The sequence below is a fragment of the Varanus komodoensis genome, unplaced genomic scaffold (genome assembly GCF_004798865.1).
Source record: "Varanus komodoensis strain SLA01 unplaced genomic scaffold, ASM479886v1 scaffold3, whole genome shotgun sequence".
NCBI lineage: Eukaryota > Metazoa > Chordata > Lepidosauria > Squamata > Varanidae > Varanus > Varanus komodoensis.
Genome location: NW_025335761.1, coordinates 62,700,496 through 62,727,294, shown reverse-complemented (window position 1 = coordinate 62,727,294; position 26,799 = coordinate 62,700,496). Strand labels below are relative to the sequence as shown.

Sequence of the window (26,799 nt, the reverse complement as noted above, 5' to 3'; positions counted from 1 at the left end):
CCCCGAACCCCTGGCTGAGCTCGAGCACCGCACGGGAGGGAAGCGGGCCGCCTCTGAGGTCAAGTGTTGTTTGAACGAGTTGCAAATGGTTTCCCCGGGAAACGGCTGATCAGCCTCCTAGCTCGCTGCAGCATCTTCCGAACCGCATCTTGTCTCTCGGCGCAGGAGAGAGGTACCTTGTGGTGCTGGGGGAGGGACCTAAAACAATGTGGAGGCAAGAGGCAGAGAAGGGAGCGTAACATCTCAGAGCGACCAACCCCAGAGGATGAAGAAACATACGGCAAGAGTGGCACCGTTAGAACCATTCTGTCTTTCCACATTAAACTCACCTAGATCTGACGGTAAATGCAATTTTATTCCTCCTGCGTGATTTTACCTAAGGAAAGGAATCCCTTTCCAGCCTGTTCTGTTTTTCCTGAAATCGGTCATTCCGAGAAATAAAATAACAGGCATGGGCCGTTGGTAAAAGGGGATGGATGCTTCTAAAAGACTTTATTTCTTGGTTGGCGTCACCTTCCCAGAATGTCTGCTTTTGACTGTGTATAAAGAACCTTTTCTGAGGTGGGGGGAGAGGAGGAAAAGGCTGAACTGGGGGGGAAAAGTTCTTCATCTTTCATGTTCGGTTTGCAAAGTGCTGCCAAACCAGCTCTCTCGGTTTCGCTTGACTGCCCAATCATATTTCAGCACAAATATCATTAATTTTTCTCGCTTTGAGACATTGCATTATGCTGCAGCCCTCCGTAAGGATGAGCTACCCGTCTGGAGGCATAGCTCGTAGTTTAAATTGCAGGATCTTTTAAAATAACGGAAGATGAAAAAGGCACAGGAGGAGGGAGACTTTTCGTTCTGGGAAGGCATCTCTTATTTTCCCACTTCCACCTGCTCTTAGGGTCACCTGCTCACAGGTGTCTGCCCGCGTCTGCTGCCACGAGCGTCGAGCTGTCGGCCCCAGCAAGCGGAGGGGCTTCTTCTGGCTGGCTGGGCTGGCTTTGGGCAGCCGTGATCAAGCAAGCGTCAGCTGAGAATCAAGGGAAGGGTGCCAAGGCTGGGCTGGGGGCAGCTTCCGTGGCTCTGGGTCCATGGATGGGCCGCGTACTGGTGGGATCAGGGGCTGGTGTTGCCCGTGAGCCCCAGGGGCTGTTTGCTAGGAAACCCAAAGTGTGAGAAGGACTTGGGTTCACCCAAGAATCGCACAGGGTGCATCACTCCTGGAGAGTCACCTTGGGTGCCAAGCTCTTGGTGGAAAGGTGGAGGACAACCCCATCCCTCTGACACATTAATACAGCCATCCCATAATAGGTTTGCTCACTGGCTGAGGTTGAAGCTGAGACATCCATGGAGGGGCTGGAGTCAGGGCAAGAGCTGGGCAAGGAGAGGCTGGACATGCACATGGTGGGCATGTCGTGAGCGGACCCGGCTGGAGCCGGGGGTCAGACTAGATGGCCTGGGAGGCCCCTTCTGACTTGCTCTGCTTCTATGTGTCTCTGTGCTTTGGCACCTGGGGCGTTGGGGTGAACGCAGAGCTAGTTGTTGGGCAGACAAAGGCGCAGATAGAAATCTGTGGGTTGTGGTGGAGTGGTAGAGCCCTGCTTTACATGCAGAAGGTCCCCGGTTCAACCCCAGCAGCACCTCCAGGAAGGGCTAGGAAGGGTCCCTGCTAGAAGCATGCAGCGCCGCTGCTGCCCATCAGGGTCAGCAAGGCTGGCCTGGATGGACCAAGGATCTGGCTCGAAACAGGGTGCCTTCCCATGACCTGGATGTTTGTGTCAGCCCAGCTGGGGGCGGCGCATGTCCCAGCCGTGTTCAGCCAGACAGAGGGGTGTGCAAAGCAGCGGACTGGGCGTCCGTGGCCAACTGAACCAACGAATTTCCACTGCGTGGGTCTGGCATGCATGGCTGGAGCGCCTCCCAGTGATTCTGGACACCTGACGTGCCTGGTGTGCCTCTGAAGCCCACCTCACGCAACGGGGAAGAAGGGTGAGGGAAGAAGAGCCAGGACCTCTGGCCCTCCAGCTTGTAGGGCAGCTGCAGGCTGAGCCTGGGCTGTCTTCCTCTGTGCCTCTGGAGTGGTGCTGGACTTTGAGGCTCTCGGAGCATTTATGTATTCATTTAAAACTTTTTTAGAGCATCCCTCACCGTAGTCTTGGGGCGGTTTAACAATAAGACGAAATAGAATAAAACACAGCATCCTAATCAAATTCTTAACCAGTCAACAATAAAACCCATATTAAAAACAGTCAGACCTTAAAACATTGGGAAATTAAAAAGGTTTTAGCCTGGTGCCGAAAAGAATAAAGTGATGGCGCCAGGTGAACCTCTCTGGGGAGCGTGTTCCACAGTTGGGGCGCCACCACAGAGAAGGCCCTTCTCTGGGTAGTCCCCCTCCTGATCTCCTTCAAGGAGGGCTCCCAGAGGAGGGCCTCAGCCCCAGATCTTAAGGGATGGACAGGCACATATGGAAGAAGATGTTCCTTCAGGTAACCAGGTCCTAAGCCACATCCCTGGAGTTTAGTATAGCAGGGGAAGCCCTTTGTTCCCTTCTCCAGAGGCTTATTTGTATTCTACTCCATGCTGGAGACACTTGAAGCTCCCCAAAACCTGAATCTTGTCCTGTTCTGTGCTCCCCTGAGATTTGCAGGGGAAGCTGGTAGCAAGATCAAGGCCGGAAGAAAGTAAGACCTTGGACAGTGCCATACGAGTTTTGCTTCCTAGAGCTCAATAGGAGGATGTTGTCTCAGCAGGTCGCTAAAGCCAAGACAAAGCTTATGCAGGCTGAATTCTTCCATGGTCATCTTTTCCCTTGGAGGAACTGACTGGATTGTTAAAGGGCTCACATCCAGCAATGCAGCCTGAGGTTTCTACAGGGCTGGAGAGGTGGAGGTTCTTCCAGGGACCCATCCTTCGAGCCGGAGAACAGTGGCAGGGCTGTGACCTCCAGCTGGGACGATCACAAACAAAATAGTGACTGTCCTACCCCTGAGACAGCAGCACATGCCTTGTTCTCCCCAGAACCCTCTGCTGCAAACTGGAAGGCCTGTTGTGACTGGGTCATTTTAGATCTTGGACTGAATGCTCTTTGCGCTTTGGAGGTGGACTTTAGAGGGCCAGATCTAATTCTGTTCCATTCCTCACAACTGCTATGCTATGCTTTATAATGTTTCCATATTCTTCCCTCTGCAACGACAGCAACGTTTCTGGTTTTAAAAAGAAAACAGAACTCAGAGCAGTTTTGTGTTTTAACTTCACTTATATCATAGCACCAAGATGAGAACAGATCAAAGGGAGCTTGCTTTGGCTGTCCTGAAGCCCTCCTCACCTGCTGCTCCAGGTGGCTTTGGGGCCCCACCCTGGGCTGTGAGTCATGGCTGTTGGCCCAAAGGGCCAGAAGTAGCCGCACCACTAACTAGGGCACCATCTGTTGGCCAGTCACGGAAACTCCCCAGGGACCCAGGTGCACTGCACGCCTTGTGGGAGGCCAGGATGTGAATTGTGCCCAGGTGGCAGCCGGCACAGAGGAGAAGGATGGCCAGGTGTCAGTCCAGCACAGCCAGAATCGGAATGAAGGGTGGGGTATCCAGGCAGATCAGTCAGGTGGCTCCGTGAAGTGCAGATCAAGGCTTGAAATGAGAAATCTGTTGAAAGGAATGCTGTAGTAATAAGAAGGAACAATGGAGGTGGGAAGAAGCGGGTTGGGGACCTGGGGGAAGCCACAGCAAGGCCCAAACTGAGCTCACCTGGCAGCGCTCTGGATGTTTTGGGCTGCAGTTCCCAGTGCCCTGAGCAGCATGCTGAGCATTCGCGATTGGATGCGTCTTGAGGGCCTGCTGGCTGGGAACTGGTGGCCCTTCTTGGTGGGAGGTGTAGTCCAACAAATTTGGGTGGGGAAGGCTAGACAAGAGTTGCCAAAACAACTTGGGCTTGGGCCGGAAACGTTTGTAGTCCAACCTGGTGATGAGAATCCAGCCGCTGCCTGGGGAGCATTCTGCACTTTTGAGGGGCTCGCGCATGGGGGTGCCAGGACCTTACCCGTGCCTGGGCTGGCCCAATTGAAAAGATGCCTTCCTTCACACGGTGCTTGGGTTCATATAGGGGAGCAGAAGGCACCTTTTAATTCTCCAGAATTCCCCTGGGTTCTGGCACAGTCTCACTCCAGAGGGGGCTCTCGGATGTTGCCCAAAAGAGGGGGCATGATTTGCATTACATGTGCAAATGCTGATGTATATGCATGAATGCAAATGGCGAGATAACAACTCCTATTTAAATAGGAATGGCTTGCATTTCACCGTAATGAGGAAGATTGACCTAGTGGCTGTTTATGGAAGGCCCCGCACCGTCTCTCCCCGCTGATGGCTCTTTGATTCTGAATCGCTTAGTCTGGGCATCCCACCCACTAGAGGACTCTCCTCTGCAGACTAGGTCTTACCGCCTTGTTACTACAGGGCGGCAACACTGGACGACCCAGGAGAATTGAAATGTTGGACCAGAAGCAGCACTGGCTGCCAGCTGCTACACCAAACTGCCTCCGGCTACAGCCAAGTTAGACAAAGCGGGGAAGGGGCTTCAAACGCTGCTCCAAACCTGGCAGCTGGCTAAGAGTTGGTCCTGATACCAAACGGGTTGAGAAGAGACGGCAGTGGGGTGTGTGTGGGGGGTGATATTTCTCTATAAGTGCCCTAAAGGCTGTCGCAAAGAGGAAGGTCAAGATCTCTTCTTGCTGATACCAGAGTGCAGGACACAGAATAGTCAATTCAAGTTGCGACAACCCAGAGTCAGGCTGGACATCAGGAAAAGCTTCCTCACAGTCAGAGCAATACAATAATGGAACCAGCTGCCTGGAGAGGTGGGGGGCTCTCCTACACTGGAGACATTAAAAAAGAACTGGACAGCCCTCTGAGTGGGATGGTGTAACTTGGTGTCCTGCAACAGCAAAGGGTTGGACCCGATGGCCTTCTTGGCCCCTTCCAACTCTTCTATTCTATGATTCTATGAGGTTCAAATCTTTCTGTTGCCCAAAGTCTTGGGGAATCATGACTCTCGATGGCCTGCCTGCCTTCCCAAAACCTAAGGCAACTGGAATGGGCTACATTTGGAGAGCCTGCGGATGGTAGGTGTAGTCCAATGCATTTGAGTTGGGGGCATTGCCAAAGCACAGGTCCAGGCCTGAGCTGGAAGCCTTGGTAGCCCGCTTGGCTCCTGAGAAACCAGAAGACTATGCATGGAGGATGAAACCAGGAATTCCACTGCAAAGGAAATCATTTTGTCTTGTCCTCTGCCTTTCAAGAGGTGACTAATCCGTGGGCTGGATTATATCCATGGGAATAATCCAAAGAATGTGCTCTATGTTTGTGGAAACAGAAGTGCTGGTTTTCACCCCAGCATAGGAAGCATTCTTGTTGGAAGGGCTACGTGAACTGTTTGGTGATTGCATTATAGAAAATCTTAATATTTAATAATGATGAGAATATCGTATTGGAAAATTGCCTTTGGAATCTGCGGCAAAACAGGTTATTGAAGCAGTATTTTATGTGCAAAGAAAGCCTTGTGTAGCTGTGTCTTCTCAAGCCCCCTGAAAGACTAGCCTGTTAGTTTGCCGTCGGTGCTTTCAGCCAATATGACCATCCGTGGGTCGGTTTGCCAGGCAGGGCTGCTTCATTAGAGCACAACGGTGAGAGGGGAATGGAATGGATGAGCGAGAGCCCTGGAACGGGTGGATGGAGAAGAGGCTTTCAGCCAAGGAGGCAAGGCGAAAGGGGCCCATGGAAGCGGGAAGAACCGTCCTGGATGTGGGTGTCCCAGCTCAGCGGGAGAACGTGTGTTGTGCACAGAAGGTCTCAGACACACCTTCTTGTGCCCCTAGTCAAAAGGTACCTGTCTGGGAACTTGGAGAGTGGCCCCCGCAGACTAGGAAGTGCTTGGGAACTGGTCTGATTCCACACAGGGCAACCTCAGCGTTCTTCAGAGGAGTGAAATCGAGGGCATTTTGCACGTGGCTGTTCCTCAGGCGTGCCTGCATTTCTGGCCGCTTGGCTGAACCGACTCGTGCACCTGGCTGGACAAGCCGTCCTGGTTGTGCTGCCAGTGAACCCACACCGCTTCCCGCAGGGACAAGCCACCCGGCCACCCGGGCTTGTTCTAGGGGTTGCTCATACCACAAGGGGGCGCGGTGACGTCTGAGCCCAGGAGAGCCATTCCAGCACTGCTTGTGGGGATCGGCTGGCGAGCGGCTTGACGAACCTGGCCGACTGCCGTGCCGCTCGTGGCCGTCTCGCCCAGGCACTCGTGGCACTAACCGCCCCTGCACTGATACCCAGGCAGCCCTTCGGAGCCCCTTTCATTGGCTTGCCACCCCTTTTACCCCAGAAAATGGTACAATCCTGCTTGCAATATCTTTTAAAATTATTATTATTGTTGCAGCGAGTCTTTTTCAAGGGCTGAGGCGCTTTCCCCCTTTCACCGCTCCTTTTCAAGGCAGCTGAATGTCCCCTCCGTTTACTTCTCAATCATTACATTTGTGTACATTTTTGCATTTTTAAAAAACCATCAAGGAATAGCAGTAGCCAGAGCAGCGTGTGCTCCAAAAAGAGCCGGGAAAAGATGGGAGAGTTACTATCTCCCCTTTATAGAGTACCTGGAGGCGCAGGAAAGTGTTAAAAGGTGGGAACTGTTAGTGCGACACTTAAAATCGAGAGGATTATTTTTCCAACAGGGAAGAAATCATTCACCCGCAGCTGCGCCGTCTCTCCTGCTCCCTTTGCTGGAGCGTTTAGACTGATGACCTGGCAATGCCTCTCTGGCAACTGGGGACACATCAGCCTGCGTGAGGTCTCACCTCGCCCAGGTGCCTCCTGTCCTCCCTTAACTGAGCCGGACAGGAGAATTGACGAGGCAGGGCTGCATCTGTTGGGCAGCCCAAAGAGGGCATTGCACAAGATGGGCGATAATATCAACAGAAGCGAAGGGAGGCCGCGTTCAGGGTCGGAAAAGTCAAATAGGGACCTAATCACACTTTTTTCGAGGCTCAAAAGCCAGTGGTGAATAAAGTGGGACAGGGATTGGGACTGGGATTGGGAAAGGGAAGCGAGGCCGGCTCTGCCCTGGGAGGAATGCTGGAGCTGGCTGGAAGACTCCAGGGGAAGGCTCAGGAGAACAGCCAGTGGCTTAGCAAACTTCGGAACGTGCCTGTGAATGACTCCTGCGATAGCCACAACCAGAGTGGTTGCGGCAGTGTTGGACTGCAACACCCCTCGGCCATGCCGACTGAGCCAGATGGGGGCGGCAGTCCCGTCCTGGAGGGGGCCGGGTCGGGGAGGGCACTCTGCATGAAGACGGCTGCGTGCCGGGCACAGGCGGCAGGGGCAGCAAAACCGGCAGGCGCCTCCAGAGGGAGCTGTGTGGCCCCATCCTGCAGCCCGTGGGGCACCTGCTGGCAGAGAGGAGGGAGGGCCGCACCGCCTCCTGTGCACGCCTGCCCCCTTTGGTCCTTGTGATTGCCGGTGGAGCTCACAGCCGCTGCTGAAGGCCGGCTCCGCTGCAGCTCGCCGGCCGTTCCACCTCGGTGCAAACCATGCAAGAGGCCCCAAATGCCCGGGGGCCGTCCAAGGACTTGTGTTTCGTTTATTCATTTATTTCTAAATTCGTGTGCTGGCTACTAATCCAGCTGGATTCTCGAGGTAGATGACGTTCAACCTCTGGCACCCCAGCAGGCTATTATTCTGGTTAGTAGTGTTCAGAAGACAGCAGCAGAAAAAGATCGGAGACTCGATGGGCAACGTGAGGGCCGGGCCGTGGGCGGGAGCAGGCAAGGGCAGGACGCTGGGTCCAGGGGGCGAGCTTCAGCTGAGCCCAGAGTTTACTCTGGGCCAGAGGCTAGGAGCAAGTCAGCAGGTCCGGGTCAAAGGCACGGAGGAGAGCAGTCCAAGTCTGCAGGCAGAGCGAGCGAGCGAGCGAGCGAGCGAGCACCATTCCAGGGTCTGTTCACCAGGGAGACGTTGCCGCGAGGGTTGTGGCAGGCTGGGGCGAGGCAGGGTCTACCTGGAGGAAAGACGGGAGAGCGGGAACGGGCACAGGCTGGGGTGAGGCAGAAACGAACTGGAGCAAGGCATAGCGATGCAGGTGGGAACAACCGGGGGCGAAGGGTAGTGAAGCGGGAGCCAGCGCACAGGAGTCATGCGGGGAAGCCTCTTCTGCTGCTCTTCGGCGTCTCCAGCTGCACTACGGAATTGCTCCGCAGGTGTTTCCCGCAAGTGCCCACAGAGGTGTTCCTGGTTCTGCGAGCACTTGCAGGAACAGCCAGGCCCTGGTCCTGACAGTCACCCCATCCTCCCTATCATAATCCTGATTTCCAGATTTCAAGCTCTACATCAAATTAGTTTATGCAATTAGTGGTCCTCTTGTGTTCTCTCTTTCTTTTGGTGGCTCACCGGCAACAGGCTGGGAAGCCAGGAAACACTCTCAAGACACTCACATCGGGATAGAGAAAAACGGCTATCGTTCCCAGAATTCCCCAGCCAGCAGCTGGGGAATGCTGGGGATTGTAGGCCCTTTCCTGTCTGAGCTTGCATAGAATTGCCGAGCAGGAGGAGCAGAAAGGCCAGCCTGGCAAAAGGCAGCTTTCTGTGCTTCTGAGGCATGACCAAGGAGTTATCTCACCCTCCCTGCCGTGGCTTGCTTCAATCTGGAGCGAGCCACAGCTTCTGTTATAATGGGAGTAGCGGCGGGAGAGGATAAATAAATGGATGAGAAGCCTCAGAAAGATTTGCTGAAATGCACCGGTTCACCTTGCGGGCTGGAGCACATCTTACCAAGGCATTTAGCTGTGACAGCCTGGAAGAAGCAGTCTGGAGTTTTTTTTCCCAGCGGCTGCCATGAAAAATTGATAAGCAGTTGCTCTCCTATCATCAGGGAAGACGGTTTGGCTGGCTCTAAATTAAAGGCCATCATGTGAAGGGATCCCGGCCCTCCCCATTCCTCTGAACATAGAAATATGTATGTCGCTGGGGTGGGGGGAGGAGAAGGGGGCAGAGACCAAGAACAATTCATTATTTGCTTTATAAATTGCTAGGTTTTCATTGCATGTGACAGAGGGGAAAAACAGCTGTTTGGTTTGCTCTGGTGCCCAGTTGCTTTGCTTTTCTCCAACTACTTTCCAGCAAACTTGCTTTCCAGCTCTGTAATTCTTAGTCTAAATGCAAGCTGTCTCCTTTAATAATGCAAAGGCTGCTGTGCTGAGCAAATTTAGATTTGCCCCTTTTAGGGGAAAACCCTCTGTTGGATGAAGAGAAAAAACCCAGCTGGTTCCCTGCGCCCTCAGGTTGGATCGGGGTGCTGTGGTGGATGTGTCATAGCACTGGTGTGGGTTGGGGACAGGGAGTGGTGACGCTCGGTGATGTCACACTTTGTGGCTTCTCATCTGGGTGGCTTTCAAAAGGGACTGGGCATGAAGGAAGAGAAGGCACCTCAGGCATGGTAGGCATGTTGTGAGTGGAACCAACTTGAGCTGGGGGTCAGACTAGATGGCCCTGGAGGCCCCTTTTGACTCACCCTGTTTCCGTTTCTATGTCCTGTGTTTCTAAGACAGCTGGTGGCTGCTAGTCCTCATGGCCAAATGCTTCTTCTAGTATTGGAGGCCTAAGTGCCCCGCAGGTAGATGGTTGGCCGCTGTATGAAGAGAATTCTGGACTGGATGGACTCTTGGGCCAATCCAGCAGAGCTCTTCTTAGGTGTCTAAGGGCAGGAAATTGCAGCTTGTTGGAGAGCCGTGATGGAGGAAGGCAGGTTTGTGGAGTTCCTGTTTCCGAAGGGCTCCCTGTGCTGGCAGAACAAGCAAGAGTCTTTGGGGCATTCGTAACATGAACACAACTGGCTTCAGTTTTCATGGGCCAGATCCATTTTATCAGTGGCTTTTAGTCAGGAGTGGGCAACTGGTAGCCCTCAGATGTCTTGGCCTACAAGGCCCTTTGGGCCTGGCCGACCTAAGCAGTGATGGGGGTTGCAGGCCAAAAGATCTGGAGAACTTCCAGCGGATATGTGTGGAGGGTTATGCTTCCCTGTTGAGGATACGAATTCACATACCCAAAGAAGTTGGCTCTTGGTTTCCTCATAGGCCTAATCCACTCATTCAGCAGCTTGTGGTTGAATTTCTGGTGGAAGGTGGTTGGATATTGGGTGGGCCAGTCCTTGCCCTCTTCGCCCTCCTTCCAGGCAGCCTCCCGTGAGGGGAGATGGTTCGATCACGTCGGTGCTCAGAAGTGGGTAGACCACTGGGCCACTCCACACGTGCCAGAAGGGCCACCTCACCTCAGAGGAGGTGACCATTGCTTCTGAATACGACTCTGTGTCCAGGAGCCAGCCAGTGAGGAGGCCATGCTCCGACCAGGACTCCCCTGGAGGGTGGGCAGATAATACTCGGCACCCAGGGAGTAAATGTTTCCCAGTGAGCCTCTCACTGCGAAACATTCAGAGGTTTAATTCAGAGGCTGTGGAGAGGGTTTAAGCTGCCCAGAGTTGGAAAAAGCTGGAGTGGGCACTGAAGTTCCCTTCCATGTGGCGTATGATCTGGCCTGCAATCCATAAGTCCCTGGCTCAGGGACTGGCTCTGTGGGTTTACTGGGACATTCTTCCCAGGAATGCTGGGTGGTTCCCAGGAGCTCCGAGCTGGTCTTGCTTTTGCTCCTGCAACATCACGCTCCGGAACATGATACGACGCCCTTCAGTCGCGGAACATCCTACCTAGGTGTGGAGGAACTGGTGGCTGGTCACATCCTGGCCCTCCGCTGTGATCTCAGAGCCCATTTGCTAAGAGGAGGAGAAGAGGCAAAGCTGCCGAGGAGGCAGAATTTCCCAGAATTTCCCGCCCTGCCCTGCGCATCTAGAGGGCCTCCATTTTCAGGAGAAGAAAAGCCACTGCTGGTCGCACAGGTGAAGATGCCTGTGAGATGCTTCGCCACGCAGATAAGGAGAATTCCATATGGGCCAAAATTGCCATTGCCTGGAGACGATCCGAAGATGCTTTCTGGCCAGATGGCCATGCGCCGGGGGCACTCAGACCTTCTTTTAGTAGGAGGAGGAAAGAAAAGGCCAGGAGGTGCTCGAGGGGTAAGACTGAGGCAGTAAAGAATGGCTCACAATAAATTAAGGTGCTGAGGCTTAACAGCTCTGGCTGCTGCCCCCAGTGCCAGAGATGCGATGGAGGTGCGACCCAGACAGGAGGGAAACCCCTGCTGCAGGCACTTAGAATCACTCTCTTTATCTTAACTAAAGCCACGTGTTCCCTGGTGGATTCCTAATATTGAAAATCAGCTGCAAGACCTTTTATGAGCTCAAATGCCCCCTGAAGCCCAGCCTGCCTCTCTGCCATGGGACTTGCCAAACTCCTCAGAAAGGCCAGTGGGAAGAACTCACAAAAATAGGCACGCGAGTCACTCGCTTCTGGATCAGCTGCACCTGTGCAGAGACTTTCTGGTGGATGCACCACCATGCATGTACGAGTCGCGCGCACCGTAGGAACGCTGCTCTGCCTTGCCTCATTTCCTGAGAATCCATGACGGCAGGGCAGCCGAGAGCACTGTTTCCTGACCTCCAAACCCGCAAGTTATCTTAAGGTGGCACTTCACTGCCGGGGGGGAAGAAATGAGCTTTGCATCTTCAGTTTGCATCGTATGCCTTTCCTCCCTCGCCCCCGTCCCAGGGGAGTTGTTTCTTTTCAGGCAGGCATGCAACAGTCCTAAAATGCCCCAGGATGTTCCGATGCAGCAAGAGGTTAGCCACCCCGTCCCCGTATCCCCTCTTCCGAGGAGAGTGTACCCCACCAAACTGATGCAAACTCTTTCTCCCCAGGTGCCTCCCGATCCTCTGTCGTCCGATGCAAGCCAGGAACCACCTGGCCCCGCAGGCAGCAATCGCCCTTGCCCGCCGCGGAAGTTTCTGCTGCTCCCATTCTAGAGCTGCAGAGTCAAAGTCCAGCTGGATTTTGCCGGCACGGCAGAGGAGAGAGGCAGAACAGATCAGGTATGCTCATGAGTCACAGGTGCCCTGTCCTGGCCTGCCCTGCCCTGCCTGGGATGGTGCCTCACGCTGTGACTGCCATCATCCTGCCAATCTTGCTTTCCATCGTGGACTGGGGATTTTGGTGGGCAGGCTGGAAGGATGGAGGGGCGAGGCAGGTGTGTTGTTGTCTCCCATAGGTTGGGCTGAGGACCAGGTGACCTCCCAAAGAGGATGCCAATGGGGAGGGCCACCTTTGGACCAGGTTGCATCTTGAGGACCTGCAAAGCTCAGCTCGGTTTGGCCGTCAAAATGCCCGTCCCCGTTATCTCAAGCATGTACAAAGGGAAGAGGAAAACAAGAGGAAGCTGGAGGAAAAGGACCCAGCCTTGGTCTTCATGAAAGATCAGTCCTGGTCCATTACAGCCCTGCAGAGGAAGGACTCCTCCTGCAGATGTGGCCCCCCACCGTCACTTCCGGTTCCCCCAGAAGCAAAACCCGTGTTGAATTGGCAAAATAGGGCTGTTTTTTCCTTCCCTCTTCTGTAGAAGGTCCAAGGGATCACTTCTGAATCTTCTTATGGTGGTTGATGAGAGTAACCGCCATAGATAACAACACTGATTTAAACTGGTTTGCCACCCAAGAATCCAAGGGATGCTTCCTTAGTGAATCCCTGAAACTAATGGAACGAGTCTTTCCAAGGTTCCAACAATTCTCCCAATGAACTATTCTTCACTGGGAGCCACGGAATGACCTGAAATCAGGGTAGCACCGCAGACCCAAATCCTAAAACTTTCGTGGCCATGGCTTCTCTCGAAGAACCCCAGGCATTGTCCGATGGGGTGAGTGGCTCCCACTAACCGGAACTTCCAGAGTTCAGTGGGAAGAGGGAATGGAGCATCAAACCAGTTTAAATTCTGTAATGTAAAACCAGTTAGATCCGTAGCAGCTTTTTGAGGAAAGCAGTTCAGATGAGAGTCTGTTTGATTTGATTATCTATCTATCTATCTATCTATCTATCTATCTATCTATCTATCTATCTATCATTATCAGGTCCATGAATCATAGAACTGCCTCTTGATTCTGTGAGTTTTGGAGGTGGGGGGTGATCCATTTTTATAAATCAATAACGTAACACACCAAAATGTTAACATGTGTTCCTTTCATTAGAATCTTTCCTACTCCTGCCTTCCCGTCGTTTTTTCAATGGCTCAATACAGCTTTCAAAGCACTGGAATGAAATCATAAAGTAGAATAGAGAGAACGAGGATTAAAAAATAAAACACAGAGCGATTCTGCTAAAATACTGGATATTTTCAAAAATAAGAATGCTCTTATGTGAAGGGGATTCGTGAAGGGGATTTGTGTCTGGCCTTGCAGATGTGCTCTTGCATAAGGGGCTGAGCCTGGATCCCTCACAGTCGGAGGGGAAAGTACCATGCTGGGACACCAGTTTGAATCAGTGCCACCCCACAGTCCCCGTCCCCCCCAGCTGTAAACTGGGACAGCTGTCTAGATAACATGCAAGACACTGAGGTGTGTCAGTGGTGGAGGTCACGCCACCGTCCGTTTCTGAGTTCAGAGGCTTTCAAGCATCTGCTGTGAGGGCATTTGGTTTGCATCCTGTGGTAACCAAACACTTTCAGTTATAATACACCTAGCAAGCCCCTTACCTGGGTGCAGAAGCTTAGAACATCGTATGTTGGAAGGATGTCAGCTGTGTCCTGTCTGGTTTGTTCTTGCATTCCAAGAATCTGAATTATTTAACTTGATCTAAAATCAAGCTGCTAGTCCTCATGGGTGCAGGGGCTTGCATACTGAAAGGAACCTTTGGCTATTACAAGGAGAACCCTGGAAGCTTCCTCTTAGCTGCATTCATGCAGCGAGTCCGCAGTTTCCTTCTTAACAGATTCTCCGTGGTAAGAAAAGGGGTGGAAGAAGCGATGGGAAAAAGCAGGGGGTTTCAAGTCGAGGATGCTTCATCTAGATCTCTCCTCCCCGATAAGAAATACTCTGAATGAGGCAGGATGGCTGCGGATTGAAGGACTATTCTGGGAGCGCCCGTATCGTGGGGAGACTGTGGGTCCGTCGAGGCCTAACGTTTGCATGCAAGGAGGGAGCTGCCTTGCAAAACCGTGGCCCTTGCCCCTGCCGGCAGAAGAGTTCTGCATCGTTATGAGTCTGCCTCATTGTAGGGTGGCTGCCCCCCGCCCCCCGCAATAGGTAGGACAGATGTGGGTGTCCTGCTGACTCTCCAAGGGATTTGCCACAGATCAGCAAAGTTTTCCGACTCCCAGTGGTTGCACAGAAGTGGTGCCAATAAGCTTTGTTTTCTTCCTAAAATAAGCCACTGAAATTCTTCTTCTTCTTTTTCAGCACATTTCTATACCACCCATAGCCAAAGCTCGACTCTGTAGCTTCTGAGATTAGGCAGGGTACTTCAGGGTATGCAGAAGCCTAACCTTGAGAAATTGAGCATGATTTGGGGGGGGGGGGGTGAAAGGGTTCCTGTGCATGTCCCAGTTCTGCCACTGCAAGTGTATTTCTCAGCTTAAGCATGTAGTCAGGGAGACGTTGGCTTACCGTTACCTTCCTGGGTCCTTTTTTTGTACCTGGCTGTGGCTGATGGGCCTTGGAGTTCTAGTGGAAAGGCCTAAAGTCTGCTCTGCAGAAGGGGCCACTAAGATATTGTGATCCATGGCTGCAGACGAGGGAGGTAGTTTGCCCCTGATGGTGTGAACTTGTTCCATTGAAAACTGGCAAGTTTGAGGTAATGGGGAAGCCCATGTACCGTATATTTTTAAAAGATGTGGTGCAGGTATATATATTCCTCGTGACTCATTTCCTAGATTCTGTTGTGTTTTATATCAGTCAGCTCTAGAACTACAACTCCCAACATCCCCAGCCAGCTCAGTTGGGGTTGATGAGAATTATAGTCCCATACACCTGGAGGCTGCCAGGTTGGGAGAAAGCACAGATCAAAAATGGGTGCCGGCACTGGTCCATGAAAGCAAAATTCCTAAAGATTTCCCACCATTTCACAGAAGAAAATGATATCTCTGCTTTTGCAACAAAGGCCAGGGCATAAACCCCCCACTCACCCTTGGGAATTGTTAACATAAATGGTTAATAGTCTGGACAAAGCGGATTGGCTCTCCAAAGAGAAGAGCCTGGAAAACACGAGTGAGTCATAAGCAATCAGAAATATAAAACAGGATAGCAAAGCGAGTCAGACTTCTTACCCTGTGAAACCACTACTACTACTGAACTGGCAGAACGTGCAAGTTTGTTTGTTTTAATACAAAGCCAAGATACAACAGTTCAGCAGCTCCACATGGCTTCAAGGCAACACCCCCTGTGAACCCAGTCTGTACCTGAGGCTCTCTGAGACATACAGGACGAATCACTAACTCAACTCGTAACCTTCGTTACTGTATCTGCCAGCTTCATTCAAATGGTAGCTAACCCGTCACCAGGACCCTTAGTTAGCATGATCCACTGTCAGTGCTGTTCCTGCGAGGGTTTGTCCCAGAGAAGGAGAAGGAGGTTATCCGTGGCTACTTGGCTTGCTGGCTATGGGCCGATTCCTTCACCACAGGTGCCTGCCTGCATGCACCAGTTGCGGAGGAGCTGGGCGGGAGGAGGCCTTGCACCCCTCCTGCAGGAGGGATCCTGTGGGCAGCTGGCTTGCCACCGTGTGGCTGGAGTGCTGGCCTGGATGGACCTTGGATCTGATCCAGGATAGCAGTACTGGGAGTGGAATGGGAATAGGTGGGCCCAAGGAGGGGATCCCCTTCACACCCCAGGCTCCAGAGCACCACAGAAGCAAGAGCCAGCACTGCAGGCAGCGCCAGAGCAGGGGAACGGCTGCCGCCAAGAGCAGTAGTGGAAGCCATAGAAAGATGCACGGAAGCTTTCTCCATGAGTCATTTGCGCTGTGCTCCTCATTCCCTAGTCATAACTGCGTTGTCTGTGACCTCCAATGTTGTTTCTGTTTCTAAATAACATTTCTGCCAGTTATTTTTCTTTCTTTCTGTAGAGCAGAGACAATGTGGTAGTATTTGAAAAAGGGAAAGAAACCGCTTGTCCACTTGTGTAATTGTGCTGCTGTGCTGTACAACAGTGCCACCTAGAGGATGTTGTTGTTCTTACATGTTGTCAAGTCCTCTCCAGCGACCCTTCCAATGGAAGCCCTTCAAAATGTTCTGTCCGTGTCAGTCCTGCGCAGCAATGTTAAGTTCAAGGCTGTGGCTTCCTTGACAGGGTCCATCCATCTCATGGGTGGTCTTCCTCTTTGTCTGCCCTCGGCATTCCCTGGCATGAAGGTCTTCTCCAGGGACGCTTCCTTCTGACGATGTGTCAAAGTGCGACCGAGAGGTTATGTGGTGGAAAATCAGCAAAGGAAAAGCACTTTGTTTAGTGCTTGGATTTCAGTTCGGTGATGGAACTGCAAGCGGGCAGAGTGAATTAAGAGCCCCACACGGAAAAGCTCGGTGTCCCCCTTGAAATGATCTGTGCTTGGGAGGCCACAGACATTAGCCGGGGCCAAAGCCCCGCGATTCCAAGTGCGGGGCTGGGACTCAGGCGATCCAGGTTCTAGTCCCCGCTCAGCCACGGAGCCAAGAGGGTGACCTTGGGCCCATCATGGGCTCTCAACCCAACCCGCTTCACAGGTGGTTGTTGTGAAGATAAGGAGAAGCAGCAGGGGGAGAAGGAAGCGGGCTGCTTTGAGTTCTTTGTAAGAAAAAAGGCAGGATATAAATCTAATAAATAAATACATTCTCTGGTCAGGAGCTCTTTCTGTCCCACCACAATCTGTAGGGCCAGATGGAACATGGAGCATCTTCCAGGCCAAGGATCAAATTGATTTTGGAGACACTTCTGGGGGCAGATGGAGCTGATGTCACATGGAGTGGGGCTAAAAAAGCTCCAGGACAAGCCTATTTTAACTTGAAACTCTTCCTGCAGTGAAAACCTCAGGGCATTTTGACCTTTTAGAACGGGGAATGAAATCGGGAAACCCCAGAAGCCGGGGACCCCTTGGGCAATCCTCAGAGAGCCAGACTGGGGTCCCAGGGTTGGGGACTTGGATGAAATTCAATTCCTCTGCGGTAAGAGCAATCGATTGCTCTCACCCAAGCGCTACTCATTACGATGTCCTCTTTGCCTCGTATCTGGATAGTAATACTGTGGCTGGCCTTTATTTCTTCAACGGCATCGTCCGTGTCTGTTTTCAGGAGAAGAAGGAACACAAGCCCATGCCGAAAGCACCAGCCAAGAGAGCCGGGCCCAGACCCGCTGCGAGTCCTGCCTGTCCGTGTTCCTCAAGATCGTCTGGGGATTTCTGATTATTTTGTCCGTCTCGTCCTCTTGTGTCGGAACAACGCAGATTGTCAAAATCACCTACAAGAACTTCGATTACCCGTTTTTCATGACTTGGTTCTCCACAAACTGGAATATTATGTTTTTCCCTGTTTATTATTCCGGGCATCTTGCAACGGCACAGGAAAAGCAATCTCCAATCAAAAAATTCAGGTAGGTTCCTAATTTTGAGGATGTGGCTTCTAGGATATTACCTTAAGCATTGTTGTATGTTACCTTCTTTTGATGAACTTGTCAGAACTTTAAGCTTTGGGGCCTTGCAATGCATCCTCTTCTTGATGAAGATATGGTGGATGGGCAGGGTCTTTTCTCTGGTGGCACCTTTTTTGTGGAATATCTCCATTTTTAATCTTAAATATTGTATGTATATTCATGTTTATGGTCTGTACAGATATCACTTTAGCCAGGTTTGTTAGCTGTTTTGATTGTATAGGAGAATGGGATATAAATTTTTTGGAAGATGAATAACCAGATGGGTGAAATTGATTGATTGATTGATTGATTTCATACCATTTATAACCTATTTAGCTTGTATTCAGTGGTGTCCTACCAGCAGGATGATGGTGGGGGCAGAATGAATTTTTTCTCCCACATTTCAGGATCTCTGCAACCTCCAGATGTGCTCCAGATGTTTAAGGGAGAAGCAGATTTGGAATGTGCAAAGGGAAGAAGTGGAAAGGAAAGGAAACACGAGCTTTAGCCCATGTTGGCCACAATATAAATAAATGTTAAATAATAAAAACAGGATAAAAACGTACCAGCCTATAAACAACAGCCAGGAAAGCAGTGTGTTGAAAAGAATAACAGCTGCTAAGAAAGAGGACATTAAAGAAAATGAAGAAAATGAATAAGTCCAGCTAAATAAAATTCTCTTACCAGCCACTGAAACAGTAGGAATGGGGAGTGCCTATTGACTCGAGCGGGGAGCCTGGCATGACAGCATGAGGAGGGGAAGAAAAGCGGGGTTCAGGGTATGGCTAAGAGGCGTCCAGGTGACGGGCCAACCTGTGGGCATGATGCCTTCCTTCCGGAATTTTGCTGAAATGGAAAAAATGGAGGGGCTTATCTCAAGCTGTTCTGGCAGACGTGGAGAATAGTCAGGATTCATGCTGCAGGGAGGGGTGGGGAGAAGACCCCCTGCAGCCGGCCGAGCCCAGCGTGACTCTTGACCCCATGACGCAATGTCGGAAGAGACAGCTGAGCAAGGATGGGGCGGTGGACAGAGAAGAGGCTTGCCAGCGCCCGAAAGGGGTGTCCCAGAGGGAGCACCTCCAGAGGCACTCCAAAGGAGGACGCCCAGAAGTTGTTGTTAGCCTGGGTTCAACAGAGACTCATTCTGTGTCGGTTGAACGTGCCTCTTTCCCCCTCTTTTGCAGGGAATGCAGCCGGATCTTTGGCGAAGATGGCCTGACGCTGAAACTCTTTCTTAAAAGGACAGCTCCCTTTTCTATTCTCTGGACTTTGACTAATTACCTTTATTTGCTGGCTTTGAAGAAGCTGACGGCCACCGACGTCTCAGCCCTGTTCTGTTGCAACAAGGCCTTTGTCTTCCTGCTCTCATGGATCGTTCTGAAAGACAGGTTCATGGGCATTCGGGTAATGACTGGCACCGGTCTTCCTCACCGGGGTTGGCGTGCCATCATCCATTTGGGGTTCTGTGGGGATGGCGAGGTCCCCTCCGTGTCCTTCTTGTTAGCTTTGCACTGAACAATAGAAACAGAAAGCGTGCAGAAATGGTCCTGGGAACAGAAGTATTTGGCAGTGCTCACACGAATCTGAAATTCTAGGGCTGAGCATCATTTTGCAGGGAAATCTCACCTTGTGGTCACATTTTCCTGTTCTCCTTCCACGGTTCTCCCTTCCCAGGAGTGCTGCCCCCTGGAGGTGAAATTCAGGAGTGACCACAGGCAATTAATCCACTGAAAATGAATGTAGAATGTCTTGCAGGTGCATTTTGATTTCACCCCATGGGAGCATGCGCGTGTGTGTGTGTATGTGTGTGTACACACAAGCGTGGAAGAATGACCAGGGAATGTTGGACTCATGACAACATTTGCCTTGCAAAAATGCCTGCATGGACATACCCTTTTTATTATGATCACCTGTTATTCTGCGGGTGGGATGTGAAGAGCTTTAGAAACACAGAAACAGAGTGAGTCAGAAGGGGTCTCCTGGGCCATCTAGTCTGACCCCTGGCTCCAGCCGGCTCCGCTCACGACATGCCCACCATATGCATGTCCAGCCTATCTTTGAACACCCTCCCCGATGGGGCCTCAGCCACCTCCCGGGGAAGCCCATTCCACACCCTCGGGGTCCTAACCATCAGGAAGAACTTCCTGGCATCCACCCTAAATCTTGGTTCCCTGAGTGTTGCTCCATCGGAACGCATCCTGCCCTCCCCTGCAGGGGAAAAATGGTCATGTCCCACCTCTGTGCGGCACCCCCTTACATACCTGCATGTCGCCAACAGATCCCCTTGGAGTCTCTTCCTCCCAAGGCTGAACAGACCCTCAGTCTCTCCTCCTTTATATTAATGCAGGGGTCTCAAACTCAGCTGACCTGGGGGCCGCTGGAAGTAGAGGCTGGGTGAGGCCGGGCCGCATCAAGTATTCCACCCCCGCGGTGGTGGGGGGCCGCTCATCCCGCGGCCGGCCAGGGCGCCACCGGGGCTTTGAAGGCCGCAGGGCCCCTCCCCCGTGCCCCGGCCGTCCCGGCAATTGGCCCGCAGTCCGCAAGTTTGAGACCCCTGTATTAATGGGAAGTACCCCGGGGAATGTATTCATGTTCCCCAGTTTTATTTGCTAATTATATACCAAATGTATAGATTGCTTTTCAGTGCACCTCCTCAAATGCAGCATTTTCTTTTTCCAATAGGGCTGCTGAGCAGCGCTCCCATTCACTTATATGGAAGAAAGTAAAGGGAGCACCACTTGGTGGGGATTCAGCTGCACCTTGTCCTTGGTCTGAGGCAAGAGGCAGTTTTTGCCCCTTTCTTAACTGAGTCTTGGATTTTACCTTGTTCCCCTTCTCCCATAGCACTTAATGGGAGCCATAGGGAATCAAGCCTTCACCTTCTGTGCATACCTGTATTCCCTTCATTTGTGAAGCTCCACCCAAAGTTCTGCCTGAGTATGACAGAATATGGCTGCTTTCCTGCTATACAGAAATTTGTAGCACTCAAAGAGACCATGGGAATCTTGGGAATTCCAATACCAAGACCGTATATTCTTGGCCTTGGGAGAGCAGAGAGGATTGTGCCTTAAGTGGACAATTGCACCATGGGAAAAGAGTTGTCCACCTGAGCCTTCCCCATGCTGCCCTCCAGGTATGTTGGACTGAAGCTCCCATCATCCTCAGACAGCATGGTCAATGGGTGTTGCAATCCAGTGCATCTGGAAGGAGGCAGAATGAGGGAGCCTGTTTATGTGAAGAGTGCTTTACGATAATTGTGCTTGTCTCGGCAGCTAGTCTGCAAAGTACATTGTTAGAATTCCAATTTTACTGAGAGTAAATTTTATTTGCTTCTTCTACGAGCTGAAACAAAACGGCATTAACGAGTCCATGTGTGTGTACAATTGGCTGATGAAAAAAACAAACTTCCATCAAGATCCAAAATGCTACCAGATCAATTCCACGTTTGACGTTTCTACTGACGGATGGCCGGATTCCTTCACATGGGGAGAGCGGACTAGATGTGGCTTCGTATAGTCTCAGCTTGACTTACCCTGGGTAGTCAGAGCATTCTGGGTTCAGACAATATGCCGTGGTTGAACCATGGGTTGTTGCTGAACCTGGCGAACAAACCGGGTGACCAACCCACAGTTCACAACCCAACAGCAGGCCGCCAGTTCCCCCAGCTGGATTCGGATGACACAGTGGCCCCCAAATCACGAGCTCAGTGATAGCTCCCCCCCCCCCCCCCCCAGCCCTGGAGTACCAGGCTGCCTGAGCCCGGCCGATGTGTCCATCCAACCTGGCCTGATCTGGCAGTGGGTTTCTACTTGGTCACCTTCCGCAGCACCAGCCACTGAGCCCCCTTCAAGCTTGGGCCCTTCTGCATGCAGCTCACAAGCTTTGCAGTCCAGGCTGAGCAGGGGAACCCGCTTCCTCGGATCCCGACCTCCCCCTTCCCCCCTTCCCACTCTTTCGCTCAGCCCGTGGCGTCCCCCACCGGCAGCTGAAGGCTTGTACATAGAATAGTAGAGGTGGAAGGGGCCATGAAGGCCATCAGGTCCACCCCCTGCTGTTGCAGGACACCAAGTCACCATCCATCCCACTCTGGTGGCTGTCCAGGTTCACCCTGAATTTCTCCAGGGTGGGAGAGCCCCCCACCTCTCCGGGCAGCTGGTCCCGCTGCCGTATTGCTCTGACACGCATGCCTTGAACTGGGCTGGGCCGAGGCAGGACGCCCCGTCAGCAGGGGTGGCTGGCGGAAGGCCTGTGCGAGGGATGCCTGTGAAGGACCCTGGCAGGCCAGGCAAGGTGCGCCGATCTCTCACACACACAGAGCGGTGCCCAAGGTGGCTGGCGGCAAGTTCTCTGGACGTGCATTTGCACGCCTCATTTTGTGCAAGCCATTGTACTTGAGGTGGTTCAGGAGAGAAACAAGTGCGACCACGAACATTAGGCATCAGCATTAATGCCATTGCAAATCTCAAGGAAAACACTGAAAATTTAGATAACGGCGAGGCGGATCCGTCAGTTGGTTTAAGCCATCCAGAATCACTCATCTGCAGCTACTGGTCCAGAGAACGGCATAAAACGGTGCCCAAAAGGCTTGGGGTTAGCAGACCCGGCAAGCATGCTCCTGGACCCCACAAAACAGGGGAAGGAGAGGACCCTCCAGGTCCTTCAAGCAGCTCAACCTCAAGACGTTCTGAGCCAAGAAGGCGCCCTCCTCCCTGGGGCAGCTTCCCTCTGGCTTTCTCTGGGCCCCGGAGCCCTGGGGGTGGAAAATGCAAAATGCTGCCCTCTGCAAGCGGCCCTGGAGGTTGCACAGCGAGTGTAGCAGCAGCAGCGGCGAACCAGACACCAAGCACAGCCTTGGCGGGGGGTTCAGGTGTCCGTGGAGGTGTAGCCACCCCAGGTTTTAGCCTGGCCTGCCCAAGGTGCTGCACCTAGGAGCACGGTTCCCACAGCCTCCCAGCTCCACTGGGCAGATGGAAAGACCCCGAATCTACACCCAGAAGGGCCTCAAGTGCTGTACGGTCCTGATTCCTCACTCGCGGTCGGGTGCCTCATTGCCCAGGGGCTTTTTCATGCTTCCCAGATATTTCCATGGTGTGTGAGTTCTTGGCGAGCATGCCAGCATTTGCGGGGCACTCTCCAGGAATTGAGCCCCACGTGGGATGCAAGGAGTGCCCCCACCCCTTGCGCCACGGCCTCCGCGGCCACCCTGCAAGCTGCGTCCTCTGCCGGTCCATCTGCCGCTGGCTGGTATAGAAGGAGTTCACCAGCCACACAATTGGGCGTCTGCGTGGGCTCATGGGCTTCTTTTGGGCCCCGCTCACTTTGGAAGGCTGGGCCAAGCATAAGAGGAAGCCCAGGAAGACTTGGAGGGATGGATTCCGGAAGGGTTCCTCCGAACCTGGTTGGATGCCTCCGACCTTGCAAGGTTGGCCTTAATGCTGTGCTGATGAGCAGGCAGGAAGCATTGCTCCCCGTCAACTCAACCTGGAAACTGTTGTTGTTGTTAGTCGCAAAGTTGTGCCCGGCCCATCATGACCCTATGGACAACATTCCTCCAGGACTTCCTGTCCTCCACCATCCCTGGGAGTCCACCTAAGCTCACACCAACTGCCCCGTGACTCCATCCAGCCACCTCAACCTCTGCCGCCCCCTTCTTCCTTTGCCGTCAATCCTTCCCAGCATCAGGCTCCTCTCCAGGGAGTCCTTCCTTCTCATTAGGTGGCCAAAGTATTTGAGTTTCATCTCAGGATCTGGCCTTCTAAAGAGCAGTCAGGGTTGATCTCCTCTAGGACTGACCAGTTTGATTGCCTTGCGGTCCAAGGGACTCGCAGGAGTCTCCTCCAGCACCACAATTCAAAGGCCTCAATCCTTTGGCGCTCAGCCTTCCTTGTGGTCCAACTTTCACAGCCATACATTGCAACTGGGAAAACCATCACCTTGACTATACGCACTTTTATCGGCAGGGTGATGTCTCTGCTTTTTAGTACGCTGTCTGGATTTGCCATAGTTTTCCTCCCCAGGAGCAAGCGTCTTTTAATTTCTTGGCTGCAGTCCCAGTCTGCGGTGATCTTGGAGCCCAGGAAAATAAAATCTGTCACTAACTGAAAAGTGTAGGGTTCCTTATTTGGATGGGGGACATCCAATTCAGGAGGAGAGCTCATTAAAGAACAAAGTGAATTGGACAAAAAGAAAGATAAAATAAATACGAGAGCTGCAAGCCTGGTTTGGTTTAATCAGTGGATTAATCAACAAATCCTTTAGTTAATTAATCAGTGGAGGCAATTTTAATCTGTGAGGAAACATTTAATTGATGGGGCTAAGAGGTGACACTGCTTATTTTCTGGTTTGGAGCTACAAGGAGCAGGCACTGAAGAAAGGAAATCAATAAAACCGCCCTTCCATTCTATCTGAGCCAGGGGCATTTGCTCTCAAAATCAGACTTATCTTTAGGTTTTGGTAAGATGCAAGATTATTTTAGTTGATTTGTTACTGAGTTACAGAAAAGTACAACTAAAACCTGATGCCAGCACACCTGGAGGGTGCCAGGAATGAGAAGCTGTCTTGGGTTTCTGGATAAAGGCCTTTCCCCATCACCTGTCATCTGCTCCTTTCTCCTGGAGACTGGAAGAGGGACCCTGCTACTGGCTGTGTGCAGAGTTTGGGTTGGAGTAATCCTTCCCCTGAACATGCCTCCCTTTTGCTCTTTGGTCTGGGGTTCCATGTCTCTCATTTCCTGTGTGCTGGAGATGGACAATCACTTAAAGATCTTGCCACTGTTGCATTTGGCTTGTTCGTGTTGACGCACTTGAGGCTAAACCTGGGTTTACCATAGGAAGGGGCCACGGTGGTGCTGGGCCAAAGCAAAGCTTTCACAGCATCCCTGGATCATAGTTCCAGTTAGATGTTAAGTTAAACCACAGTTTTGTGCTGTACAAATGCAACTGGGAAAGCCCTCAACTTGTGTGTACCCTTTTCTCCTTCTCTTCTGCGTCTGCTTTTATGTTTAAATTCACTGTGGTTTGTTGTTATGTACAATAAAAACAAATGGTGGTTAGTTTAAACAATGATGTATTGAAACAAGCCAGAATCCAAACATTGTTTCTAAACCTGGCCTGTTTCAAAAAATCATAGTGCACACTAAGAATCAAAGAAATTCTTGGCTACATGTGGGTCAAAACCAGATTTAATGGGGCCACCGAACAAACAACTAAGCCTATTTTGGCTTTGAGCTCCTGCTACGACTAAGTCAGCCCTGGGAGAGGCATTTTAGATTTTTGGAATGTGGGAAAAATGGCACATAAGCTGGGAAGAAAGAAAGGTTGGGGAGAGGGCATAAAGCCAGAAAAAGAGGACATGGCACTGTGCAAAAAATCAAGAGAATTATTTGGCCCCTAGTCCAAAGTTCTCACCCTTGCAATATACTGCACCTACTTTATTTCAAGGGAGTGACTTCCCTTCCTTGGTTGTTGCTTTTTAAATCCACCACGAAAAGGTGCCATCTGTGTGATTGCTTCAGACGCTGTCCTTTGCTGGTGATGGAACCACCCGCCATCTTGTCTCTCTGTTGCTGGAACCATAATTTTTGTGGCCATGCTTGAACCCAGCTCCAAAGTTTATAGGCCCCGACTTCTGGAGCAAATGAACCTGATTGGTCACCTTACCTAAATGGGCTGTGGACCCAAAATAATCTAAAGAAAAACCGAGTTTCACCAGGAAGAAACAGTAAGTCCATCCCGTTGCCAACCCAACTTGTAGTCCCTTCCCTGTTTCCAAGGGATGCTTCCGAAGCTCCCTTTAAACTGGGAGTTAGGAAAATGAAAGTTAAAAGAGACACATATTTATTGTTTATTTATTAGATTTTTAGCCCGCTGTATTAGCCGCAAGTCTCCCCGCACTTGGAGCATCCTCATCTCTTTCCCGATAATCAAGTCGCTCCAAATTCCTCTTCTTTTGCATCACACAGATAGTTGCCGCAATCATGGCTATCACTGGAATCGTTATGATGGCGTATGCAGACGGTTTCCATGGCGATTCGATTATCGGTGTCGCATATGCAGTGGGATCAGCATCAACCTCTGCACTGTATAAGGTAGGCCCTTGCGTCTCCCCACAGTCCCAGCACTTTTAAAAATGCGCTCTTGCGCGCACAAACACGCACGAGCAAAGCAGAATCTGCCGAAAACGACGCTCCGTCTTTCTTCGGCTGCCTCGTTTACATTCTGCGCCAGGTGCGCCAGGAGAAAGTTACAAGGGAGATAATTAGTTTGTGGCCACCGAGGATTTGGCTTGGCGTGCCTTTATCGAGTCTTAATGAAAACTCTATTATTCCACAGCAGTGAGATGAACATCGATGTTTTCCACTTGTTCTTTGCGCTGGCATTTCATTGACGGAGTCTGGCGGTGGCCGGCTACGCACGAGCGGGAGGAAATGCTGGAACGAAAGAGGGAGAGACTTCCACTGGCGGCCTTTCATCCTTGTTGTGGGGTGCCGTCCTCCTAGGGGCTAGTGGGTCTCCTCTAATGGATTTGGGGTCCCATTGAGTGCAGCTGGAGACCCTGCAGATGTCTGGGCCTACAACTCCCATGAACCCTCCGCATGGGCTATGCTGGTGGGTGCTGATGGGAGCTGTAGGCCTAAATAACTGGAGGGCCACCATTTGCTGGCTGCTGGCGAGTGGGACCTGGAATGCCACTACTCATTTTCTAAAATGCGTTGTGACTGGAGTACAACCTCCAGTATTGCTAGTTTTTGTTTTAATGCAGTAAATGTAAAAATGAATATAAGGAAGCGATTCATTTAATGGCTGGGTTCATGGCACAACAAGCCATGGTGAATTTTTATCACCGTTGTCTATCATGCTGTCCGAACCCAGCCGTGGTTTTTCACCACGGTCAGTTTGGTCTTTAGAAACCACATGAAGAAACGATGGTTTGTTCTAGGAGCCACCATGGTTTGTCATGTTGCCTGAGCCCTGGACCACGGTTTCCATGCGATTACCACTGAGTCCCCTGAAAAGAACGGCAATGGCAGCAGCCGCTCCAGCCATCCAGCTCTATGTGCAGACCAGTGAGGAGGAAGTGGGAAATGTTGTCAGGGAGCAGTGCACCTTGGGACTGAATTTCAGGTGCAGCGGCTGATGGGACATACTGCCAATAGCAGGACTGAGCAGGGAGAATGGAAACCATGCTACCGTGGAAACCACTGATCAGCTAGATCATTGTAAAAAATTCATACCATGGTAACCA

At 51.7% G+C, this 26,799-nt stretch overlaps 1 protein-coding gene across 3 annotated transcripts in view; it reads left to right on the top strand.

The window, feature by feature from the left end:
• Window positions 1–26,799, top strand: part of SLC35F4 (solute carrier family 35 member F4) — a 123,134-nt gene that overhangs the window by 90,122 nt on the left and 6,213 nt on the right. Inside the window, exons 1-5 of one of the 3 annotated variants that reach the window (XM_044436532.1) lie at window positions 266–341; window positions 11,836–12,006; window positions 17,220–17,517; window positions 18,741–18,960; window positions 25,517–25,642. In XM_044436532.1, the coding sequence (XP_044292467.1) occupies window positions 266–341; window positions 11,836–12,006; window positions 17,220–17,517; window positions 18,741–18,960; window positions 25,517–25,642 (891 nt within the window). Of the gene's footprint in view, window positions 1–265; window positions 342–11,835; window positions 12,007–17,219; window positions 17,518–18,740; window positions 18,961–25,516; window positions 25,643–26,799 lie in introns of those variants that run through there. The other 2 variants (XM_044436531.1, XM_044436530.1) reach the window with 2 other exon arrangements.